General features: G+C 36.4%; 4 protein-coding genes across 6 annotated transcripts; 3 read left to right on the top strand and 1 right to left on the bottom strand.

The window, feature by feature from the left end:
* The first annotated feature begins 6,386 nt into the window (after positions 1–6,386).
* Positions 6,387–10,849, top strand: LOC125194099 (methyltransferase-like protein 2). Of its 3 annotated transcripts, none has more exons than XM_048092134.1 (10): positions 6,387–6,731; positions 6,820–7,042; positions 7,221–7,351; positions 7,554–7,587; positions 7,822–7,897; positions 8,009–8,186; positions 8,257–8,346; positions 8,418–8,520; positions 8,600–8,720; positions 10,654–10,849. In XM_048092134.1, exons 1-10 carry the CDS (start codon positions 6,435–6,437, stop codon positions 10,769–10,771), a joined length of 1,371 nt encoding a protein of 456 aa, XP_047948091.1. In that variant the 5' UTR covers positions 6,387–6,434; the 3' UTR covers positions 10,772–10,849. The 3 variants fall into 3 exon arrangements, with proteins under 3 accessions (XP_047948091.1, XP_047948093.1, XP_047948094.1); XM_048092136.1 differs by lacking the exon at positions 10,654–10,849 and adding an exon at positions 9,247–9,451; XM_048092137.1 differs by lacking the exon at positions 10,654–10,849 and having other exon boundaries at positions 6,388–6,731; positions 8,600–8,959.
* Positions 10,754–12,267, top strand: LOC125194100 (geranylgeranyl pyrophosphate synthase, chloroplastic-like). The gene is made up of 2 exons (XM_048092138.1): positions 10,754–11,349; positions 11,587–12,267. The coding sequence occupies exons 1-2, from the start codon at positions 10,839–10,841 to the stop codon at positions 12,135–12,137; spliced, it is 1,062 nt and encodes a 353-aa protein (XP_047948095.1). The 5' UTR covers positions 10,754–10,838; the 3' UTR covers positions 12,138–12,267.
* Positions 12,268–16,594: 4,327 nt separating this feature from the next.
* On the top strand, positions 16,595–18,631 carry LOC125191908 (protein BRASSINAZOLE-RESISTANT 1-like). Its single transcript, XM_048089341.1, has 2 exons — positions 16,595–17,030; positions 17,561–18,631. The coding sequence occupies exons 1-2, from the start codon at positions 16,743–16,745 to the stop codon at positions 18,254–18,256; spliced, it is 984 nt and encodes a 327-aa protein (XP_047945298.1). The 5' UTR covers positions 16,595–16,742; the 3' UTR covers positions 18,257–18,631.
* Positions 18,632–20,020: 1,389 nt separating this feature from the next.
* On the bottom strand, positions 20,021–20,829 carry LOC125192578 (lysophospholipid acyltransferase LPEAT1-like). The gene is made up of 3 exons (XM_048090195.1): positions 20,800–20,829; positions 20,504–20,617; positions 20,021–20,196 (listed from the first exon to the last, which is right to left on the bottom strand). Exons 1-3 carry the CDS (start codon positions 20,800–20,802, stop codon positions 20,089–20,091), a joined length of 225 nt encoding a protein of 74 aa, XP_047946152.1. The 5' UTR covers positions 20,803–20,829; the 3' UTR covers positions 20,021–20,088.
* Between the last annotated feature and the right edge of the window lie 2,230 nt (positions 20,830–23,059).

Genomic DNA, 23,059 nt, shown 5'->3' with positions numbered 1-23,059 from the left:
TTGTCTTCCAACTTCGTCTTCACTCCCACCATGCTGAACCAAGTAATTGCGGCCTTTGCAGATGTTTTCTTCGGAGATAGATACACATTCCATTTTGATTTCTTTCTTGAGTCGAGATGTTTTCTCGACTTTTGCAGAAGAAAGAAAGGGGAGGAAGAAGAAGGGAAGAGAAGAGAGATGGAGGAGAGAAGGTGAGAGAAAGAATGAGAGAGAGAAAGACATCTGCATTAATATAATGACACAACCTGCAACAAATCATTAAATGTGCTGACATCTGAAAAAGTGATTTTTTTGAACTTCCGAAAATGCCCAAAGCCCTAAAAGGGTATTTTCGGTACGAAACAGTGAAAAAGGACCAATTTTAAGATAAACGCTTAGTCCAGGGTTGTCTGGCGATATTTTTAAAGTCCAGGGTTGTCTGGCGAGATAAATGCATAGTCCAGAGACTATTTTTGTAGTTCACTCTTTAAGTTATGATCACACACTAATTCAAACATACTACTAAGACAGAAAATAAAAATTTTATTTATCTCTATATTTTATACTACTCCTACTAATTAAAACAAAGTATACAAAATTTAAAAATATTAGTATAAGATTTACCTCTGATTAAAACTTTATATTATACAAAACATTACAAATCTACCCACAACTTAAAAGGCTAGTACATTAGTACATAACGAAAAAGGTTCGTAATCCAAATTAGAAAAAAACACAAACCTGAATGATGTAACATTCTCAACCATAACAAAGTACTTTATCACAAAACTGCATAATTACAAAATATTTAAACACAACTGAAAAATGATTGATAAAGTCGAAGAGTTTGGAAATATATTGAGAACATCAGCTGGAAAAATGCTGTCAAAAATTATGACTAGAATTTAAGGAAATACTACTATAATGAAAGAGAGGACTAGGATGTTAATCGAACAAAAAAAAACAAAATATTTTTGGTGGACATTTACTTATTACTCCATCCATACGGGAATGGAGTTTCTTTTTTTATTTTTATCCGTTTGTAAATAAAAATCCCAAAAAATTATTAATAAATAATAAAAGATCTCAGATTCCATTTTATTTCAGTTAATACAAATGTGACTCATATTTGATTAACTTTCTTTCACTCACTTTTTTTTAATAACTTTTTTAAAATAATGTTAAAGAAAACAAATTACTCATTCTAGTGGCACCATATAACTCTGATTAATGATTTGCATCATCCTTCCAATAAAATGACGTGAAAGAAAATATACGTACCTCATTTGTGAACTGAAGTGCCATATTTTGTTTTGTGTTTATTTTTAATTTTTCAAAATGAGTGCGTATATGACTATTACTTAACTATTATTTAACTATATTTTTTTTTCCCCACTTTAACTATTTGAAACGCCTTCATTAATATGGAACGGAGGGAGTATTAAAAGATGGTATATGATTAATACTAATAATAACAGGTATTATTGGGACTAACGGGTATACCCGCTACCTGCAAAACTCTAAAACACACTACCCGACCCCGCCCGTTTCCCGTTATCATCGGATAGCGGGTATCCGAACCCCAGCGGGTAGCGGGTCGAAATGAGAATTACCCATTACCCGCTACCCATTTTGCCACCGCTAATCATTTATGTCACATGACAGTCAATTTTAATGCAACAATAGTAAAACTGTTCATTAAAGTTTATATAAATATGGGAGTATATCTTAAGGTGCCATGAAATTCATCCAACCAAGAAAGTCACCGATTTGTTTGATATTTGTGTTTAGTTTATCATTTTTAACAGGTAATTTAATTTGGCATTTTCAGTTAGCCGCAACTCTTCATTTACGATTTTTCTAGCGACGAGGGTGTGTTATTTTTCCTGAATTGAATTTCACAACTAATAATATAGTAACAAAATTAGAGATTCAGTTAAATTAAACTTCCTAATTAATTACGGCACAAAGTATCTGTAAATTTTGGCAGCTAACTTACAATTAATTTGCATAAGGCGAATTGTAGAAAATTGGAAGAATAAATTGGACGTGCAGATCCACTGGTATATTATGGCTAGAATTCGCAAGAGATTTTGCTGAGAAACAAAAGAGAAAGGGTAGTCTTGAATTAAAAATCTCTGAATCCAAAATGAGAAAACTTCCAAAGCAAGAATCAAACGTGATAGGCAACAGTTGGAAAAGTGTAAAATTAGAGAAGATTTTCAGAGCACTCCCAATGGGGGTGGCGAAAATCAAAATTATGAGTTTTTGGGAAAAAAAATTCCCGGGGAAGGGGTGGGGTAAGGGGGGGGGGAAAGAGTCGAGTTCAAAAATTTCCCCAACAGGGATGAAGCAAACAAAAGGGGATGCCCCTCGTTTTTTGGGAAAGGGGTTCTCCTCCCGGCCAAACCCATACGCCCGGTCCGTCTCCTTTGGGCACCCCCCGGCGGAGACTTTCTCCGTACTTCAACTCCCCGGGCAAAACCCCCTTCCGCCCGACGATGTGATGGGCTTTGCCGACCCCCCGACCAACCCCCCCACCAAGACCTAAAACCCCAACACCGAGCGGGGGGACTTGGGGAGGGGGGAAGAAACCCCCCACCGAGCCCCCCTTCTGGGAGCCGGGGGGGGGAAGGCCCCGGGCTGTCGGCCGGGGCCCGATAGGGGTTCCCCATGAGAGGCCGGGGGGGGACTACTTCCTTTGCAAGAGTCCGACCCGATGCCACCGGGGGGGAAACCCACAGTCCTGAGCGAAAAGAACTCCCGGATAAAGATAAATTTTCCCGGGGGTCGGGGTTCCCCGCGGGCACGGGGAGCCACAAGCCCGCCTCAATGAAGGCCCACAAGAAGGCATCCCCGGCGGGGAGCCGTTTCTTGGGGACTGCCCATTTCCCTTTTTTTATTTATTCTAACTTTTTGGCGAACATGCCCGGGGCGGGAACTATGGTCCGAGATGGGGCCCTGCGAAGGAAGGGCAAGTACTTGTCGGGGGTTCAAGTATTGGAACATCTTTCAAAACCAAGGATCTCCCAAATTTGGACGGGATGCATCCCCGCTGCAGGGGAAACCGGGGGGCGCCGCGATTTAACCCTTTTTGGGGCGAGGGGACCCAACCACTTTTTTTGGAGTGGGGAGGCCCCGGGGCACAAGGCCCCGGGGGGGGGTTAAGAAGGCGAAGGGGGAAGGGAAAGGGGGAAGGGCAAACGTCAAGTCGAGCCAACCCCAATCAATTTAGAAAAAGCCACTTATTCGAGCAAATGTCCCCAATCCGATGCATGTACACGCTGTACTTCCCCGGGCGGGGCCCCCTTTTAAATAAAAGGGGGTTCCCCGGGGAAAGCATCCAAAGCCCGCAAACGTTTGGGCCTGGGATCCCGACCCCCCTCCTACCCTGGGGTCTTATTTTTTTTTTTTTTTTAAATCTTTGTTTTTTGGCTTTTTATTTGTATTTTTTTTTTTTTTCTCGTTGTATTATATTTTCCAATGATTAATACAACGATGAATTGTTCATTATTAGTCTATTTATTAAATAAGTAGGGAAAATTAAATAATATAAAAAATAATGATGTAAAAATGAAATGTTGATTTTGGGGGAGAAATAAGGGAAAAAACCAATGTGGGCCGGGCAAAAAAAACCTGGGATAAAAGGGTTTTGCCAATGGGCGTTTTCGGAGCGGAGAAATAAGGGAAAAATAAGGGAGTTGCCTTTGGGGAGTGCTCGTGTAAAACCTTTCCTTTAAATTAAATTTTTCCCTTTAAATCCCCAAGGATTTCATGTGTTTCTCCCCCCCTTATAAATAAAAAAAAAGAGAAATGAGAAAGAGACAAATAAAAGCCGAAAACCCCCGTTTTTGCGAACCCAAATTTTTTTGAGAGGGAAATTTTTTTACTTATTTGCATTAAATGCTTTTAATGCTATGATATATGGGATTAAATGATGAGTAATTAATTACGATAGGAGTCCGAAGCTCAAGGTCAAACAAACTTGTTAAATAGGACGTGGGTATCAAAACAACATGGGGAAAATATGACGGGCCAGGAATTTGGCCCAAAACGTTTTAAAAAAAAGTTTGGGGGTGGAAATTCAATATGTGAATATTTTTACGGGGAAAAATAATTGTTAAAATTATTTTTTTCCCAAGGAGAGGGAAATTAAAAGGAAAAATTATTTAATTAGTGGAATTTTCAACCCCCCCCTATTTATTGGAAAGAAATCCCATTTTTCTTTTATTTAATTATTGTTTAGGAAATTATCCAAATTAAATCCAAAAATCCGGAATTTTTCCTATTTATTCCCCTAAAGAATTCAAACCCTATTATTTCTGGGGGATTTTCAAAAAACTCTTTTATAAAGGGGTTATTTTTATTATATTATTTGATCTCTTGTTTATTCTCTTCCATAAATAAATTCAAATATTCTAGCATATCCCAAATTAAGGAGATCTTACCATATCCTAATTTAAAAAAGGGTTTTAATTAAATCCCTTTTGAAAGAGTCAAAAATACACGCCCCCCTTTTACTATTATTGGGGAGATTATTATTATTATTTTCTTTTTCCCTGATATTTTATTCTACTCCGTGAAATATTCAAATTTAATCATAAAAATTAAATAGCCTAGAAATTCGAAATCCCCATTTTCTCAACCAAATTAACGCCACTTCTCTTCCATATCTCTTCCAAATCTTTAATTTATTTAATTAAAGATATTATATCTTGCACTCTATAAATAAGAAAAGACCTAAACCCTAGATCACAAAATTCCCCCCCCCTCCCAAATTTTTATCCCACTCTCCCCACTCTCTCTCAAATTTTTTTTTCTATTTTCTCCATTAATTCTTCATCTTTTTGGGGAAGAATTGAAGTTTTTCCAATTCAAGAATTCCTTTAAGAATCAAGATCCTACTTGTTTTTCTACCGATCGTTTTATTTAAAAGGTATTTTTATTTTGATCTTCTCTTCTTCTACCTATCAATCGGGGGTTTTGAGTCCACATGCATTTAGATCGAAAATGAAGGGGAATTAATCGATGAATTTGGGTGCATGTGTGGGTGTGTGACCGTGTGTGTATGTGTCCGGGCTGGGGGTGTGGGGGAAAAAAGGGAGGGCCCGGTGGGGGAAAATACCAGCGTTTACACGATTTGATGTTAAACGGAGTTGGGTGTGAATAAAAACGGGTATGATAATCGATTTTTATTTTTTAATGGGAATATTGAAAATAATCGATAAAAAGGAAAAGTGAGAAATGCATGATTCTATTAGATCTTGTTTTTCGTATTTAAAGTCGTTGACTTATTGCATTGATCTTCATTAAACACTTGGTCAAATCTCTTTAAATGAAACCCTAGTCTATATTCTGGTCGCCTTAAGTTCGCCTAGTTAACAGTCGCCGTATTTATTATACCCTAGAAATGCCGGGCTGTTACAAAAGCATTCCCTCTTCTCTCTAGATCTCAATATTCTAGTCTGCATTTTAGGAGCATTGTGTTGCTCAGTTTTCGTCTCCAAATTAAGTTTGCTGGTGCCTACAAATTACTCGATAGGAGAAAAGTCGCTTCATCTTTGGGAACGTTGCCCAATCCGTGAGTACTAGCTTAGCGTATCTCGTCTTGTGAAAAGAAGGATACCTCGACTCGAAGAAGACAATAGTTTGCATCTTGTTATTTTCATTGTATTTATATTGTTATGTTATCTTCTAGTTTTTTGGTTATTGTGTGATAGCGAGAGTTTGCTCGTGTAAATGCTACAATATTTCCAACATTTACAAAAACGAGATATTGTACTCTTGCCGAAATCATGTTAACCAAAGTTGGAGGGAATAGAAATCGTTGGATCGTCTTCTATTACCGCTAACAACTCAATGATGGCACCTATTTCAAACTCAGGGGTCATGGCTTAAGCTGAGAAGCACGAAAAATTTAAGGGCTCAGAATTCAAACGTTGGCAACAAAAGATATTGTTCTACGTAACTATGTTGGGTGTTGCCAACTTCGTCAAGCAGAATGCTATAACCGTACCCGAGGAGGAGACATACTATAATGTCCGGGCTGCCCTATGATGTTTGGCATCAAGAGATTTCTTGTGCAAGAAATATCTTGAACAACTTAGTGGATAGTCATTAGTCTATCTTTGTCGGGGCCAAACCTCCAAAGTTTTGTGGGAGGCTCTTGACAAGAAGAATTGTGTCGATGACGCCAGTCTATGAAAAATTGAATAATTTTACCATTTTTGCCGTCTATCAAAATTAGTCTAATTATAAATATGAAAACTTTTAAACAAATATTAACCCTACACATCATTCTACACGTGGGCTTTGACTTTGGGAATTAAGCCTTGGATAACTTGGGCCTTACAACAACATTGGGCCGAATAATTTCACAGCAATAATTGGGCCTTGGTGTGCAGTAAACTTATCAAAATTCCCCTAAAAGAAACTGCAACTCACCGTCGCCGGTAATGGCTGCCTCCGAACCGGACGGTTGGTTAGCTGCCTTCCTGAAATCGGGCATCTATAAGCTTGATGAGGCCAATGCATTCTTCATCGATCCTGTTCGGGTCCTGAACCGATCATACACCCGATTTAGGGTTTCTCCGTCCGCCTACTACTCCCGCTTCTTCCCCTATTCGAATCCTTCAATCTGTAATCCCGATGTTTCGCCCAAAAATCCCAAAAAGCGCAAATGCCGCGGCAAGGATAAGAAGATATCTCAGTCACTCAACTCGCGGGAGAAATTGGCCGAACGACGGCATCAGGTGATTAACCAAACAAGCGCGGGGAAGTTTGTGCTTTATTCATGCCTTTCAAAATAAATGATTGTTTGTGTTGTGGTTTCGGATGTAGGAGGTGAGAGTGGGTTTGTTGAAGGCGCATGAAGCTTTGCTTGGTGATAGTGAGCTGCTGGGAGTTTTGAGGAATTTGAGGGGTGATGGAGACGAAAATTGCGGAGAATTGACTTCTGCGGAGCATGACCTAGATTTTGTGGAGTTAGGGAGCGTTTGGCAAGCTCCATTTTACGAGATTGTACTTAAGGTTGGAGATGACAGCAGTGCGGTTGAAAATGCAGGTCAGGGTTTATCATATTGCGATCGTCTTCTTCCATGACTGAAATTGTAGGCTTTTGGTTTAGTTGGATTATGGAATAGTTTGATTTTAATAGCTGATTCAGATAGATGAAAATGATATTTGGATGCATCGTGTTGATTTTGCTGCCCATGGGCATAAATTTCCCTTCAAATCTTCAGGTATCGGGTCCTCATATCAAAGAGAGGTTCCAGTCTTTGACAACTTAATCGCCAATGAGTCGAGTCATGACATAGAGGCTGAACTATTGGACCACAAATTTATATTTCCGAAGAAAAGTTGTGTCTATATGGTATGTGTTCAAACTATTTCCAAGAGTTAGTTTGTATTGATGCTCAATTGTTTAACATACAGATACACTTTAATTGCTTAATGATTATGCCATGGATCATATTGGTGGCAATTTTTTTGCTGGGAAGTTGATTTTGTCTAAATGTTACTACTGTATTCAAACTAACTTTTTAAATGCTGTGTTTTCCTTGTCAACAAGGAAGTCTGATCTGAGGCAGATTCACAAACTGATTCCCGGTAAGGAACTTAGTTCCTTGTTGATATTAAAATGTGTCGTTTCACATGTCTGATCTTAGTGTATTTGGTGGATGAAAGTTATTCATTACAACACCAGTTTGTAGTGCACTATTATTGGCTTTGTTTCTGCCCAGTCTTATTATAAGTTAGCTTATATACTTTGCATGATTCTGGGACTTAAAACTCTATGCTTTGTTACAAACTGAAGTAAAGTTTCATGTTGATCTCTGGCAGTGGAATCTGATTGTGGCTTCAATCTGATAGTGATTGATCCTCCGTGGGAGAATAGCAGTGCGCATCAGAAACAAAAGTATGCTCATGAAGTTCTTTGTTTTTTACTAACACTGATGCAGAATAAAGTTTATATTACATGCTCATAAAGTTCATTTGCTTTGCCAATTCTTTGGTTTTCCACCTGCAGGTACCAGACTTTGCCTAATAACTACTTTTTATCTCTTCCTGTAAAGCAACTCGCGCATAGTGGTGGAGCTTTGGTAGCCTTATGGGTAACCAATCGGGAGAAATTGCGAACCTTTGTGGAGAATGAACTTTTTCCCAAATGGGGAGTCAAGTCTGCTGCTACGATTTACTGGCTGAAGGTATCATTGTATTCTCACACTATTAACAAGCACAGCAGGGCGCTCTGTTTATTTATAAATCCAGTGATAGGTGAAGGCGGACGGCTCCTTGATTGGTGAACTGGATCTCTTCCATCACAGACCATATGAATGTCTTCTCCTGGGTCTCATTGATGGAAAGGTGAGGCTGGGTGGTCAAGTTTTCAGTCTGCTGTCATTCTGTTCCCAATGTTGATGATCCAGTCCATGCAGGGGATGATGGATTCTGAAGAGTTGCAGAGACCAGTAGTGATCCCGGACAACCAAGTGTTCATCAGTGTTCCAGGAGATCATTCAAGGAAACCCCCAATTGGAGGTATTCTAGCAGCGATCTTTTCATCTACTTGAATCGTCGTGTGTTGTTGCTTTGATCCTTATTTATTTTCTCTGATCAGAGTTGCTACTGGACTACATCCCGGGACCCAAACCTGCACGTTGCATAGAACTGTTTGCTAGAGAGATGATCCAAGGGTGGACTTCATGGGGTAATGATCCACTGCATTTTCAAGATTCGAGGTACTTCCTTCCTTCTAGAGATAAGTAAATTCATAATTTATTATAATCATAAGGTGTTGAGTACAAAATTCTTACTTTTGAGGATTCCATCTAAAGGTTTAGGAGTGATTATGAGATATTTTCTCAAAAACAACCGCAGAGATGAATGAATTATCACTGTACTGTTGTTATTAGTCAATTTTGTACCAGAATCATAAAATTTAGAGTCAGAAAAGGAGGATTCTTATTTATTACTACTACTTACTAACCAATTAGAATATTTTGATGACAATTGCATAATTGACTGGTAATGTGTGATATTCATTGATTCAGTTACTGTACTATCTTTAGTCGGTCTATTTCGCCTGTGCTTTAAAAGCAAAGATTCATTGCTAACCAATTACATTTGACGTAATACTGGTTTCCTGCTCCGATGTTACAATTTTGATTATATATATAAATCGTTTTCTATGACTGCGGATTAACTTTCTTACTTATATTAATCGTTTCTAATGGCTGTGGATTATTTTTCTTACATATATTATAGTCGCTACGGTCATGCCACGGAAACTAGAGGACTAGAGGTTGATTTCGAAACTAACATGACTTGAGACGCAACTCATCACACCTGGTACCAAACACTACAAAGTATTACTACAACATAAGTTTTATGAAATGTAACTAGAAAAAAGGTAGTTGAACACGAGTTTCATTTTTTATTACTATAATAGAATGTGGGTCAATTGAATTTGTAAAATGTGAGATCTACGTATAAAACATTGTAGAAATTGCCAAAGTAAAATGAGATATTTTATTACTATTGAAATAGTAGTTATTTGTTTGAGAATTTTGTTGATTCATTGTTGAGGTTAAGGAAAATATGAGGTGACTCATCAACTAATGTGAGTGTATGCGATAAATATCTTCGTCTATAAAATATACTCTTAGTTATGGACGACCCACAAAACTAACTTTGGTTGGGTCGAAAATGGAAAAATATGATTTTTTTTTTTTTGTGAATGAAGATTGTATACTATTTTTTTCTTACATTATCGTCTTATAACCTGCATGTACGAATAAGATATTTTATTTTGGAGTTTATTGTATCGGATTATCTCAACATGTTGAAGCTCGTTGCCTCTCTGTGTTGGTCTTCTCTTATTTCTACATTATGATCTTACATCCTTACTTTTTGGATTTTTATGCTATATTTATACTTGCTAAACCTATGACCTAGTGGCTAAATCACATGTAAATAAATCTGATTTAAAGATTCATTTTGCATAGAATTATTTAGAAAATTGACCAATGATCCTAGAACTAATGTCGGACACCTAATTGTAACTATACAAGTATCTTAAACTAAACAATGCCAAATTTGATTTCTCAGAATTACCTTTTATAGATAGTAAAATAAAAATGCTCTTTGTATGTAAAAGCCAAAATAGATCATTAATCATCGTATAATTTACCGCTATCATCTAAATATATACTCTTCTATATTTAATACTCTCCCCGTTCCATAGTGATAGAGTCATTTTGTCATTTTGGTTAATAGAGTTATTTCACTTTTTAGTAAAAGTTAACATTTTTTTCCATACCTACTTTACTCTCTCCTACTTTTTTCTCTCTTCATATCTTTATTTTTTTCATTTTCTACTTTATTCTCCTCTTACTTAATTCACCTAACACAATTTTTCTTAATCTTCGTGCCGAAAAGAAACGCCTCCATTACTATGGAACGGAGAGAGTATATCATACTCTCGTCCAATAATCGATTACTTAGTCGTCCAACTTTATATTTTATCGATTTTGCATCTACTACAAAGATTAAACCATTCACATTTTACCATAAAAAACGAGACAAATATTTTTGGTTCAAACCTATTGACTCAATTTTTTTAGTAGATTCCAAACATCATTCCTATATGTGACTATATCACTGGTTGTGTAGGTTCATTTTTGCCCCCCTCATCCAAAACCCTATCTTTTCTCTTCCACTCTCTTTCTCTCACAGACTCAGACGGTCACTATATATACACATGTGTGCGCGCATTTGTGGACGACTTTAATTAACTCCACCAACACCAACTGACTTTCTGAGACTCTGAATATTCAATTCATTGAAAAAAAAAAATAATGAGGTCCATGAATCTGGTGGATGCCTGGGTCCAAAACCTCTCAATCTTAAAGCACCCTTACCCCTCCAAATCTCTGCTCGGATCCATCAGATTCCAACCGCTTTTCCTCAAACCGTCCAGGCCAATCGCTATCTCCGCCGTGCTCACCGGCGAAGAGGCGAGAATCTCCACGCCCTTCAATTTCAACGCCTACGTCCTCGAAAAGGCCAATCATGTCAACAGGGCGCTCGACGACGCCGTGGCGCTCAGGAATCCGCCGATGATCCACGAGGCCATGCGATACTCGCTCCTCGCCGGCGGAAAGCGCGTCCGCCCCATGCTCTGCATCGCCGCCTGCGAGATCGTCGGCGGCCCCCAGTCCGCCGCCATCCCCGCCGCCTGCGCCGTCGAGATGATCCACACGATGTCGCTCATCCACGACGATCTGCCGTGTATGGACGATGACGATCTCCGCCGCGGCAAGCCAACCAATCACAAGGTCTTCGGCGAGGACGTCGCCGTGCTCGCAGGTGATGCTAATGACTAATCTACCCCTGATTTTCACTTCAGATTTACTTGGACTAATTGTCAATTAATGCATAAATTCTAGTATTGATTTTTCAATTTATTAGCGAAATTAATGCCCTCACTTTTTTAGTTTTACATTAAATAAATTACTAGCAATCAACCTTTTTTTTGTTTTGTTGATTGAAATCTGTAGTAAGAATTCGTAGCTAAATCATGAATGATTTTCTCTGTTATTATAGGGGATGCTTTGTTGGCATTTGCTTTTGAATTCATGGCGACGGCCACGGTGGGGGTGGCGCCGGAGAGGATACTGGCGGCGGTGGGGGAGCTGGCGAAGGCGATCGGGACGGAGGGGCTGGTGGCGGGGCAGGTGGTGGACCTCAACTGCACCGGCGAAGCAAATGTAGGATTAGACACATTGGAATTCATACACATTCACAAAACTGCCGCATTGCTAGAGGCCTCTGTGGTTTTGGGGGCTATCTTGGGAGGCGGAAGCAACGATCAAGTCGAGAAATTAAGAACTTTTGCTAGGAAGATCGGTCTGCTCTTCCAGGTTGTGGATGACATTTTGGATGTTACAAAGTCGTCGGAGGAGTTGGGAAAGACGGCCGGGAAGGACTTGGCTGTCGACAAGACTACATATCCGAAGCTGCTGGGGCTCGACAAGGCGGTCGAGTTTGCCGAGAAGCTCAACGAGGAGGCCAAGGCGCAGCTGTCTGACTTCGATCCGCTCAAGGCGGCCCCGCTCGCTGCACTGGCGGATTACATTGCTCATAGGCAGAATTAGTAAAAACAACCTTTGGTGTCTGTTGTAGAAAAATTGAAGAGATGTTTTGCTATGCCATGAAATAGCATAGCAAAACTTTTGGGTTTCAACTTATATGGTTTATTATAATCTTACTTGTTGTTGTTGTCTACTAATCTGTTTTTTTTATATACTACATATTATTATACAGATTCTGTACATTGTAAGATTGACTGTAATAATGGTAAAAGTGTACTAATAGCGTTGGTCATGATGAGTTCATGAATGTGGAAAGCCTCTTGGACCTTGGTAATATTCAGCAATTTTCTTTGGTGTGGTTGATCAGATTTTCGAGGTTTAGATTTACTGTACTCCCTCCGTCCCGGATTAGTCGCACGTTTACTGTTGGGCACGGAGGTTAAGAAATTATATTAAATAAATAGGAGAGATGAAAAAAGTAGGAAAGATAAGAGAGAGTAAAGTAAATGATAGAATAAAAAAAGAGTGATTAGATGTTTTGTCTTTTGTTAAAAAAGGAAAGAGTGCAAATAACTTGGGACGCCCAAAAAGAAAACTAGTGCAAGTAACGCGGGATGGAGGGAGTATCATTTTATTTTGTTTGAAAATTATGTGACTAATTTAATTATGCGAATCCGATTGGAAGAAGGCAGGAAGGATTATGCTATTAATCACTTTCTAGTTAAGAGTGTGAAGAGATAATTATACTGTATTTTGCATATGTTAGATCATTGATTTGCAGAATTGAACCTTTAAATATCGCAGCATCAAAGATTAGCACTCCACTATTTAGAAATGCACATCAAAGATTATTTAAGAATAAAAAGTCAGCTCAAATTTAAGTCCCTGTCAATCTAAATAATAATATTATCCTCAGTGACTATATTTTGTTTGGTATAGATAGCATCAGCATGGAATTAACAACATTACTACGAATTCCTCTATTGGTCCATTTTGATTTTGACTTATTAACGAAATTAGACCATATATTGAAATTGGATGGAATAACTAACTTGTTACTATATTTTAATGAGAGTTGGTACCTAGTAGTGGAGTATTAACTTTGAAGATAATGCAGGACACATTTTTTAATGAATCTTATTGTAAGAGTTTGATAAGACAGAGCTAAGTTGGTAAGGGCACTCCGCAGTAGCGCCCATAAACTTGCTCTGTGCGATTGGCAGGTTTTCAGCGATAATGCAGGCTGAGATATCAAATTGGTCAGCCCAGATTTCAGGCCAACCTTGCTTAGGTTGCGGGTTAATCAAGAGTGGGCAAATCGGGTTGTGATTTTATCTGGTTATAAATATTCAACCATGATACTAACAGTTCGGGTTTTGGGCTAGCCAAGCGAGATAATCAGACTGCTATCGATAAAATTAACATATGGTCAGTCTAATAAATAATGATGAAAAATAGACATATTTATAGGATAGTAAAACATTTAACTATAATAATTTTGAGATATAGCTTTAAACTCAACTACATACTACTCCCTGCGTCTCACAAAGTTTATCCCATTTTATCATTTTCGTCTGTCCTACAAAATTTGTCTCAATTGGAATTTTTCCAAAAATAGACATTAAATACATCCCTCAATGTGTGACCCTTATTCCACTACACAACTCCACCTAATACAAAGTCAAACAATTTCTTAAAATCCGCACCAGGTCAAACCGAGGCAAACTTTGTGGGACGGAAGGGGTACTAATTTAAAATTTGTATAAATAAAAAAATTAAACATAGTTTTTTATAAAAATAATTATGAAATTTCGAATTACGTGTCGAACATGAAATGAAATATTTTTTAGGGAAAATTGCCATTTAAATCATCAAGTTTGGTCAAAATCTGGTCTTAAATCACGAAAAAGATGCTTGTATTATCCAAAGTGTAATAAAAATGAGCCTTATCTTTAAGTTGGATTGAGATTTAAATCACAAAAAAGATGTGTGTATAATCCAAAGTGTAATCAAAAGTTAAAGTTGGATTGAGATTTCAAGATGGATTTCAATGTAGAGATGCAAATATTCCTCCTGAAATTCTACCCATGATAAACTAGAAAAATTGAAACTTTGTGATTTAATTAGCGGATTTTAAACTTTGTGGGATAGACCAGATTTTGACCAAACTTGGTGAATAGTTCGGAAAAGAGATGTTTTTAAAAAAAATAAAAATAAAATAAACTTCTATATAAAGGAGGAAATTACAACTGATGTCAAGAGGGCTCGAACTCCACACCTCATACATTGAAGTCTAAGCTCCTTGCCACTAGGACAAAGACTCTGGACTTTAGAGAAGAGATGATTATAAGAGGAAGAGTTGCAGATGTTGTCGCTTGAATAAGAAATGAAGGGCAGCAAGTGATGTGACACCCATGAACAGTGTAGGTAAGAGAGGATCGCATGCAGAGTTGCTGATAGTCTTGCCCTTGCTACCGAGCTTTTTTGCTACATAATTTGATTATATTTAACTTATACTCCCTCCTTCCACGAATAAGAGTCTCATTTCTATTCGGTACAGATTTTAAGAAATGTTAAAAAAAGTGGATGGAAGAAAGTTAGTGGAATATGGGTCCCACTTGTATATATTAGTTTTAAATGATATGTGAGTGGAATGAGCCGGTGGAATGTGGGGTCTCTTTATCATTTAAGGTAATTATGAACCGAGACTCTTTTTCGTGGACGAACCAAAATGGGAAAATGAGACTCTTATTCGTGGACGGAGGGAGTACCTTAATGTTTATCTATTAAATTTACATTTGGAACTATTGTTATTGACTTGATGGTATAATTAAAAATATGATATTATTGTATTCAAACTGTAAAATTACGAAATGAATCTGCAAGATACTTAACAGGATTACTAACAAAATAAGTTTGTCGATAATTATTAACAGATGCCCTAATTGCACTGACAGTCGTTTTTCATCGGAGATGCCAATAGGAAAAATTACAGATGGATATATTCCATCGGTAACACTATTCATCTACGAAAAATAGGAATTACCAATATTGTCGGTAAAATAAAAATTACAGATGGAGTAGTTTTTATAGTGTGATTCGTGGATACTACCTCGGATCCGACTTTAACACGGACTGATGTGAGCCATCATTGGTTTGATTAGTGTTTTAAAATTTTTACTAGAATCAGCATGTTGTTCGGTTCAATTCAAACATAAAAATCGTCAAATAATTGAGGCATCTTGAACTAAAAAAAAATTCAATTGAATAACTGCGTCAGCATGCCTTACAGTGATAAAGTTATTTATTCGCCTCTGAATAATAATTTTGATTTGTGGCTAATATAGGATTTAATCCCTTTCGCAACAAATAAGGTATGCCATTTATTTTAAGGTTATAGGGTGACATTTTGGAAGGTAAATAATTGTGGCTATGATCACACTCACACCTATTAATTCCACTGGCTCATTTATGAGGGCCGAAACTGAATAGTTATCTAATATAAGTCCGTTTGAAAATCTTACTTGTCATATTAGTTGAAGCATATAGTTTACTCTCATCCTTAAATAAAGATAAATGTAGTACTATTGTATTTAATTTCCCATCGTCAAAAAGAGAGAAAACGAATATTAATTTATTAATTAATAAATGCATATATCCTAATCAGCTTTCTTGCCAATTATGTACACTAGAAGTCAAAAGTCTAATGAGAGAAAAGTAAAATATTAGGCTCCAGATGACGTGGAAGTAAATGATTGGTTTGTTGACCAATTCGATAACCGAGGAATGAGAATTTTGGCCAAAAACTTCTTTTTGAGCACCAAGATTTCTCTTTTGCCTTTCCCCTCATTAAAAGAATATATAAATAAATAAGTGTTTAACAAATTAATAAAATGACAGTAAATATATTTTACCTTGTCCCTCGACCTACCAAATTATTATTCACATATTTAATAGTTCAATTTTATGTTTAATAAAGCAACATTAAGTATATAGTTATGAGAAATCAAAAAAGATACTAGTACTACAATTTTAATACAGTGCATCTTCTTCTCATATAAATATTAAATCCATAATTTAACATAAAATGGCTTGAAAATTTTTGATAGGGACTTAATAAAATTCCAAATACAACTTTATAAGAACATGTAATATTTTGTCTGTATTTTCACTTTAATGTTAAAAGAAGTTCAAATAATTACTTTTCTAATTAAATTTCACAAATTTTGATTAGATTTGATTTTTGACATTTTATAAACTGTTACAAATAATAATAACAGTTTTTTATTTCATATAAAAATAACTTGGCATAATTTAATCACGGATCATTGATGAAAATGAATATCGAAGTATTTTGCCATAAATTAAAAAAAATTCTTAAAATATACTATAATCAAATCTGGGTAAAAGTGGATAAAATCTCATAGGATAGCAGTTTACCTTGGTAAAATTACTTCAATTATTGCTTTATTTCTGCAAATAAAAGAAAGGCAAAACATGCACATTAATATCATGATATGAACACACTCACACACACAAACACACACTGTGATTCTTCTACACTTGGCAACGCTAATTCCTCTTCACCGTTGCTCCCCTCAGCCCTATAAACTCCTCTTCCATCACTCCCTAAATCACACAGATCTAGAGAGTGTGCGTGTAGCGAAAATGATGTGGGAAGCTGGAGGATCAACAGCTTCGTCCTCGGGTGCTGCCGGAGCTGCCGGAGCTGGCAGCGGCGACGGTTCAGGGAGGAGGAAGCCTTCGTGGAGAGAGAGAGAGAACAACAGGAGGAGAGAGAGGAGGAGGAGGGCGATTGCAGCTAAGATTTATACGGGGTTGAGGGCGCAGGGGAATTACAATCTGCCAAAGCACTGCGACAACAATGAAGTTCTCAAAGCTCTCTGCAATGAGGCTGGTTGGGTTGTTGAGCCCGATGGCACTACCTATCGCAAGGTGAATTGATGATTTCCCCCTTCTCTCTGTTTTAGTTTTAGCTCGATTTTGCTCTGGATTTTGTAGGGTTTTGCTTGATTTTGTTTGGATCTGTTAATTGGGATCTTTGTTTCTCTGTTTCTACATGATGATTAATGTTTCATCTAGGAAAAGGTTTTTAAAGAGATTTTTCTATTCCATTGCTTCCTAGCTACTTTTTTTTGCTGCAAATTAGAATATAGAGTTGAAATTGCTATGGATCTAGCACTTGTATTAAGTGTTTGCATGCCATAGATGAGTACTCGAATCTGTTCTTTTCAATTTCTAGAATTTGGTAGTAAATTTTACTTATTTAGAAGTTTAGAAGTACAAATTTTAGCAGTTTCTGGTTTATTGAGGCTTGCTGTCTAATTTTGAATACTGGTGTGATGGTGAACATTTACAATATCTTATTTTGAGAATTACCTATTAATATGGCTATTTCTCATATGATTTAGAGGTAATGTGTGAGATTGTATGGGTGTTAAGTTTAATGTTTGAATTGGATACAGGGATGCAAGCCAATCCCAATGGAAATTGGAGGCACTTCAACCAACATTACTCCAAGTTCTTCAAGAAATCCAAGCCCACCATCTTCCTATTTTGCAAGTCCCATTCCTTCCTACCAGCCGAGTCCGTCATCCTCGTCCTTCCCCAGTCCATCCCGTCTAGATGGAAATGCTTCGTCACACCCATTCGCCTTCCTCCTTAACTCGTTCCCTTCATCGTCTCTGCCTCCTCTTCGAATATCCAACAGTGCCCCTGTTACCCCACCCCTCTCCTCCCCTACAAGACTTCCCAAGCAAACTTTTAACTTGGAGACCCTTGCAAAAGAATCCATGTCTGCCTTGAATATACCCTTCTACGCTGCCTCCGCCCCTGCCAGCCCAACCCGTGTCCAGCGCTTCACTCCAACCACCATTCCAGAGTGCGATGAGTCTGACACCTCCACCATTGATTCTGGCCGTTGGATGAACTTCCAAGCCTATACGAATGCTGCCAACATGGTCCCAACTTCTCCTACCTTCAATCTTGTGAAACCCGTGGCTCAACCTGTTCCTTCCAAGGATGCCATGTTGGACAAGGGCAAGGGTGTAGAGTTCGACTTTGAGCACATGGCAGTGAAGCCATGGGAAGGTGAGAGGATCCACGAGGTGGGAATGGATGATCTTGAGCTCACCCTAGGAAATGGCAACACTCGCGTTTGAGGCACTGATCCAAAGGCTTCGTAGATTTGAGGTTAGTTGGTAGCATTCCTTGCTCTTGCTGCGGCCTAAGAAGTTCATGCCTCAAGTTTTAGTTTTCATGGAAGACGAACGTTGGCCCATAAAGACCGAATCAGTTTGTCTTTAGGTTGGATTCTCCATTCATGTTGTTTCTGTCTGGCCTTTTATTTGATCTTTTTACTGTTTTAGCTATTATTATTGGCCCCAGTTTAAGTTGCTTGGGGTTTATTACATGTAGATATTTTGTTTTTCTCATTTTTTCGATTGTGATCAAGATTATTATAGACTAGTAAGGATATTCCTTCATGTCTGAACTATTTGATGTTTCTTCTTAATCAAAGATTAGTTTTTTTTTAACAGAGCATTTTCCTTCTTGCAATGTGAGCAAGATTTGGTTGTACTATTTCTTAATTCTTTGCAGCATCAGAGGCGATTCGATTGCTTATTTTATGAAAAATGATTTATTAGAGATGACTAAAGATTAGATTGAAGTATACGTGGTTAATAGTGACTTGCTAGTGGCAATAATACAGTGTGCACATAATAAGTTGGTTATTAAATGAAATAAACAAATTCAAGAATTCAAAGATTGGATTATCATGTCATATTTTTGTTGGGGCGGTGTATATTTGGGTGGTGGTGTTATTAGAGTGTAATGTGTGGGGTTTTGTTGTCACATGTAAGTGGTTGATGAATGATAATGGTGTTGGTCTACTTGTCTCAAAAAGATATGGATGGCATTATTATATCATGCTCATGTGTTTATGTCTTTGGTCAACCATTCATAAGTAACCACAGTTATCCGCACAAAACGGCCTAAAAAAATGATTAAATGTGATCGTGGTTGGGATTATGGATTTATGGTCATCTAAAGGGTGGTGATGATGCGTGGATTGACATTGATTTTGGTGGTCAATTAATGTTACTTGAGGCATGACTCATGATGTATTTTTTGCTTTTTAAGAGGAGAAAAAATCCTATGTTACACATACAAGGTTAAATAGAATAACAATTTCAATTTTTGAACCTTAAATGATATTCTGCTAATTTAGACGCTTGTAGTGGTTTTTTTTACCTTATACTTATTGGTTGCAAAAAAGAGATGAAATTTGAAGTTGGGACTGGACCACTGATCCCAGAAATAATTCCCTGCAGCGCTGGGCCATTACTCTCGTACAGTATTCTTATCCTTCTTCCATATGTTTATAAAGTTATTTCTCTTATTATCAGTTATTATTTGTGTATAAAACCAATCAAAGGAGGTTGGTACTAATAAGAACAAGAAGAAAAAGACAAAAAAGTGTAATTGTGATGGGTATACCTACCTGGTTTTATTTTCCAGCTCGGATGCTAAATTTGCTCCATCATAGTACATTGTATCTCACCATTTTTAGTGATTATCATTTATTGAAATAAACCCCAGTACACAACCATGTCCATCATAAAACATTTTGCAATTATAAAATAGTACTGTACACTTAAATGTACATATCATTAAAAAGCAAATTTCAATCTTCTGAATCTTGATGCGATGCATTGCTGCAGGAGAAAATGAATCACAGATAAATACCTATAAAAGATCCATTCAGATTAGCCACATTTTTAACAAATAAAAATGTAGAATAACTGAAGCGAAGACAGAAACATGGTGATTAAGAAGCATTGTAACATCTCACTCAGACCATCATTCTGTGTGCAAAATAGTTACAGATCTTAACATAATCTCCTAACAAATTCTGGCTCCAGCAGCCTAAATTTTGTTTATAAGCAAATCAAAGGGCTAGTTAAACATTCACAGCAAGCAGATGAATTTATCAATCGTCTTTCTGATGCAAAACAGGAGGCATACTCACATTACCATTAAGAACAGCATGACAAACTCGTTTCTCTGCTAATCCAACATCGGAAAGAATAAGATTGTCCTGCAACATAAGAGCAACACAAAATTGTTTTCAGATAAATGAACGACACCCACAGTATAAAGCTTCTGCTTGTTACGTAATAGAATTTTGTATGATATATGATGTAAGTAATTCATAGATTACTAAAGTAACTAAACATCCTGTTATTTGGTCCAGGAATAGTGGAAGTCCGAATCATCAATGCAAGACAAGAGTGAACTCTAGAAACACATAAGAAACTATTGATACTAATTTTGACATTAATATTTATAGCTAAAAGAGACATTCAGAGAGTATGTAGTGCCTCATTAGCCATCAGCCGTCTCACATTTTCTGCGTAAAGCTTGGATCTTCCTTTTCTTGTTCCGAAGGGTGAAACTGGTAATTTCTTCACTTCAATGTAATTCACAAACTGGCATAGAAGAAGAATCACATGGCGCACCTGCGAAAGATAAATAGTACTTTGTTAGCAAATTAATATTGCACACAACTAAGAGGAATTCCTCATTCATTAACAGAAGTTCAGAACAAAAAAATCTCATTGAGAACTAAACAATGAATTCCAACAGAGCACAATATAACAGGAACTACTGGAGCCTTTGCCAAAAATAAAAACTTTGTCACCATTTGTGATTGTGCCTTCTGTTAAAAGACAACAGACTAGTTAGACAAACTAGAGACTCTCCTGTAACTAGAACATTTAAGTTGGTGAAATCTGATTATGCTGCCTAAAAGCATCATTATTTATTATCTTCACGTCATAAATGAAAGGTAGTCTTTTGGCAATGTTTAGATATCAATCCCTCAATGATTGCACTGAAATTTTGTGTATGGTTGGTAGGAGATGATGTTACATGTTATTCAGAAGAAGAAAATGACATAAACAACTGTGGTGTCTAATCCTTAAAAAATTATATAATGAATTATGATCCTCTATACATGCCTGCTATCCTACAAACAGGATACCTATTCTATCATGGAGCACTATTTAGTAATGCAGCCGAGTTCTTGTTAATTGACTGTCGTCGGACCACAATGACAACTCGAGGAAACACTGATTTCCAGCAAACCTGGAGTGCCTAGTATGCAAGGCAGGGAAGAGATCTCTTTGTTTAATTTCGAGCAAACTAATTCCTGTCTCCGAAATTGCATTGGCTTCTTTAGTACTTCTGGAATGCTGAAACATTGCGTCACTATAAAGCTCTCGCCTGTCTTTTTCAAATACACAACACCCCTTCCCCTTCCCCTTCCCCTGCGCGCTGCTGCTCTCACTTCCACCATCTCCAGCCGGCGAAACTCCACGTGAATCCGACTTCCGGCTGCTCTCATTCCGAATCTAAGTGTTAATAAGTAACTTTTCACCCTTAGTTTCAATTATTATTGCTATATTTTTGTTGGATATAGATTTAGGGTTTAGGGCAGCAGATTTACATTGTGTGAGAAGAAACCTTTGAATTTAGCCATAATTGTAAATTAAATAGAAATTTCTCTTCGTTTAGCAATGCAACATTCATAACTGCAGTTTGGGGTTTTATGTTTAGGACGTGTTTGATACTCTCATGAGGAAAATATCGGTCAAAGTATGTAAAGAAACTAAATTAATATATTCTTAAAAGAATGATGCTAAATGATCGTAACGTGGCTAGCCACACACTTAAATAATTAAAGAAAAATTAGTGTAATTAATGCAAATTCAACAAAATTAATTCACCTCAAAAACTACAAACATATTAGGACAATTGTACCCTTTAACTTGTGGAGATATCTTTATTTATATATAATGCACTTATGTAGTTTCATTCTTTAAATATTTTCAATTATTATAGTTCATAAATACATCAGTTAATATTATTAATTTATTTAATAACCATTTTATAGTTTAATTCCATTTTCAGTAAATAGTATTATTGCATCGCAACATAATTTATTACTAATGATTAAAAATAAGAATATGTTAAAATCTAATAATGATAAACTAATGCTTTTTAATCCATTTTTTATATTTGAGTGATCGTGGACTGAAATTTATCTTAAGTTCAAATGAAAATTTAAATCTGATGTTGTGTTTATTTAATTAAATAATTTGGGATTTCGTCGTTATTAGCTACACCTACAATATATCTTCGATTTAGTTGAATAATTGAAAATTTATGTATTAAATTTAATTGGATGATTGAGTAATTCAATTTATCTCAAATTCAACTACTGGTTCAATTGATTTTAAATTCAGTTGAAGACTTTGAAGATTTCAATTCATCTTTGATTCAGTTTAAGAATTATAGATTTCAGTTAATCTCAAAATTCACTTGAGTATTTAATTGATCAATTAATTTGTAATTAAATCAAATTTCTATTTTTTTTATAATCATTTTCCAGTTGATACATCTAAACTTCAATTGATCGTAAAATTAGGTGAATATTTATTAAAATAAATTAAAAAGAAATGTTAAAATCGGATTTGAGAAGAGAAATTAAAAAAACATTGTTTAAATAAAAAGGACAATAGTGTAAAATTATTAGGGCATTAAATAAGATATTTGAAGTATTAATATCTATGGCATCCAAATTTACTAAAATGCCATTTTATGGCCGGCCATAATGTGGCCGCATAGCATTTCCCTTTTTAAAATGTTAGTAATTTTTTATTAACTAAACAAATTAGAATCAATATTCACAATGAACAATATGAGTAACAATTTTAGTTATATGAGAATAAAAAATTTATACAAATCAACATTGAAGCATAATAAATTTGAAACAAATCACGTAATATAATGTTTAAACAATAAATCATAGAGTATGAAAATAAAAATCTATCACAATGAAGAATTAAACAATGGATGATTACTCATCATTTTTAAAACTTCTTTATACACTACATTAG

Source organism: Salvia hispanica, chromosome 6, assembly GCF_023119035.1.
Source record: "Salvia hispanica cultivar TCC Black 2014 chromosome 6, UniMelb_Shisp_WGS_1.0, whole genome shotgun sequence".
In the NCBI taxonomy this organism is placed as follows: domain Eukaryota; kingdom Viridiplantae; phylum Streptophyta; class Magnoliopsida; order Lamiales; family Lamiaceae; genus Salvia; species Salvia hispanica.
The sequence above is the reverse complement of the archived record's forward strand: the minus strand, read 5'-3'. Positions and strand labels throughout refer to the sequence as shown.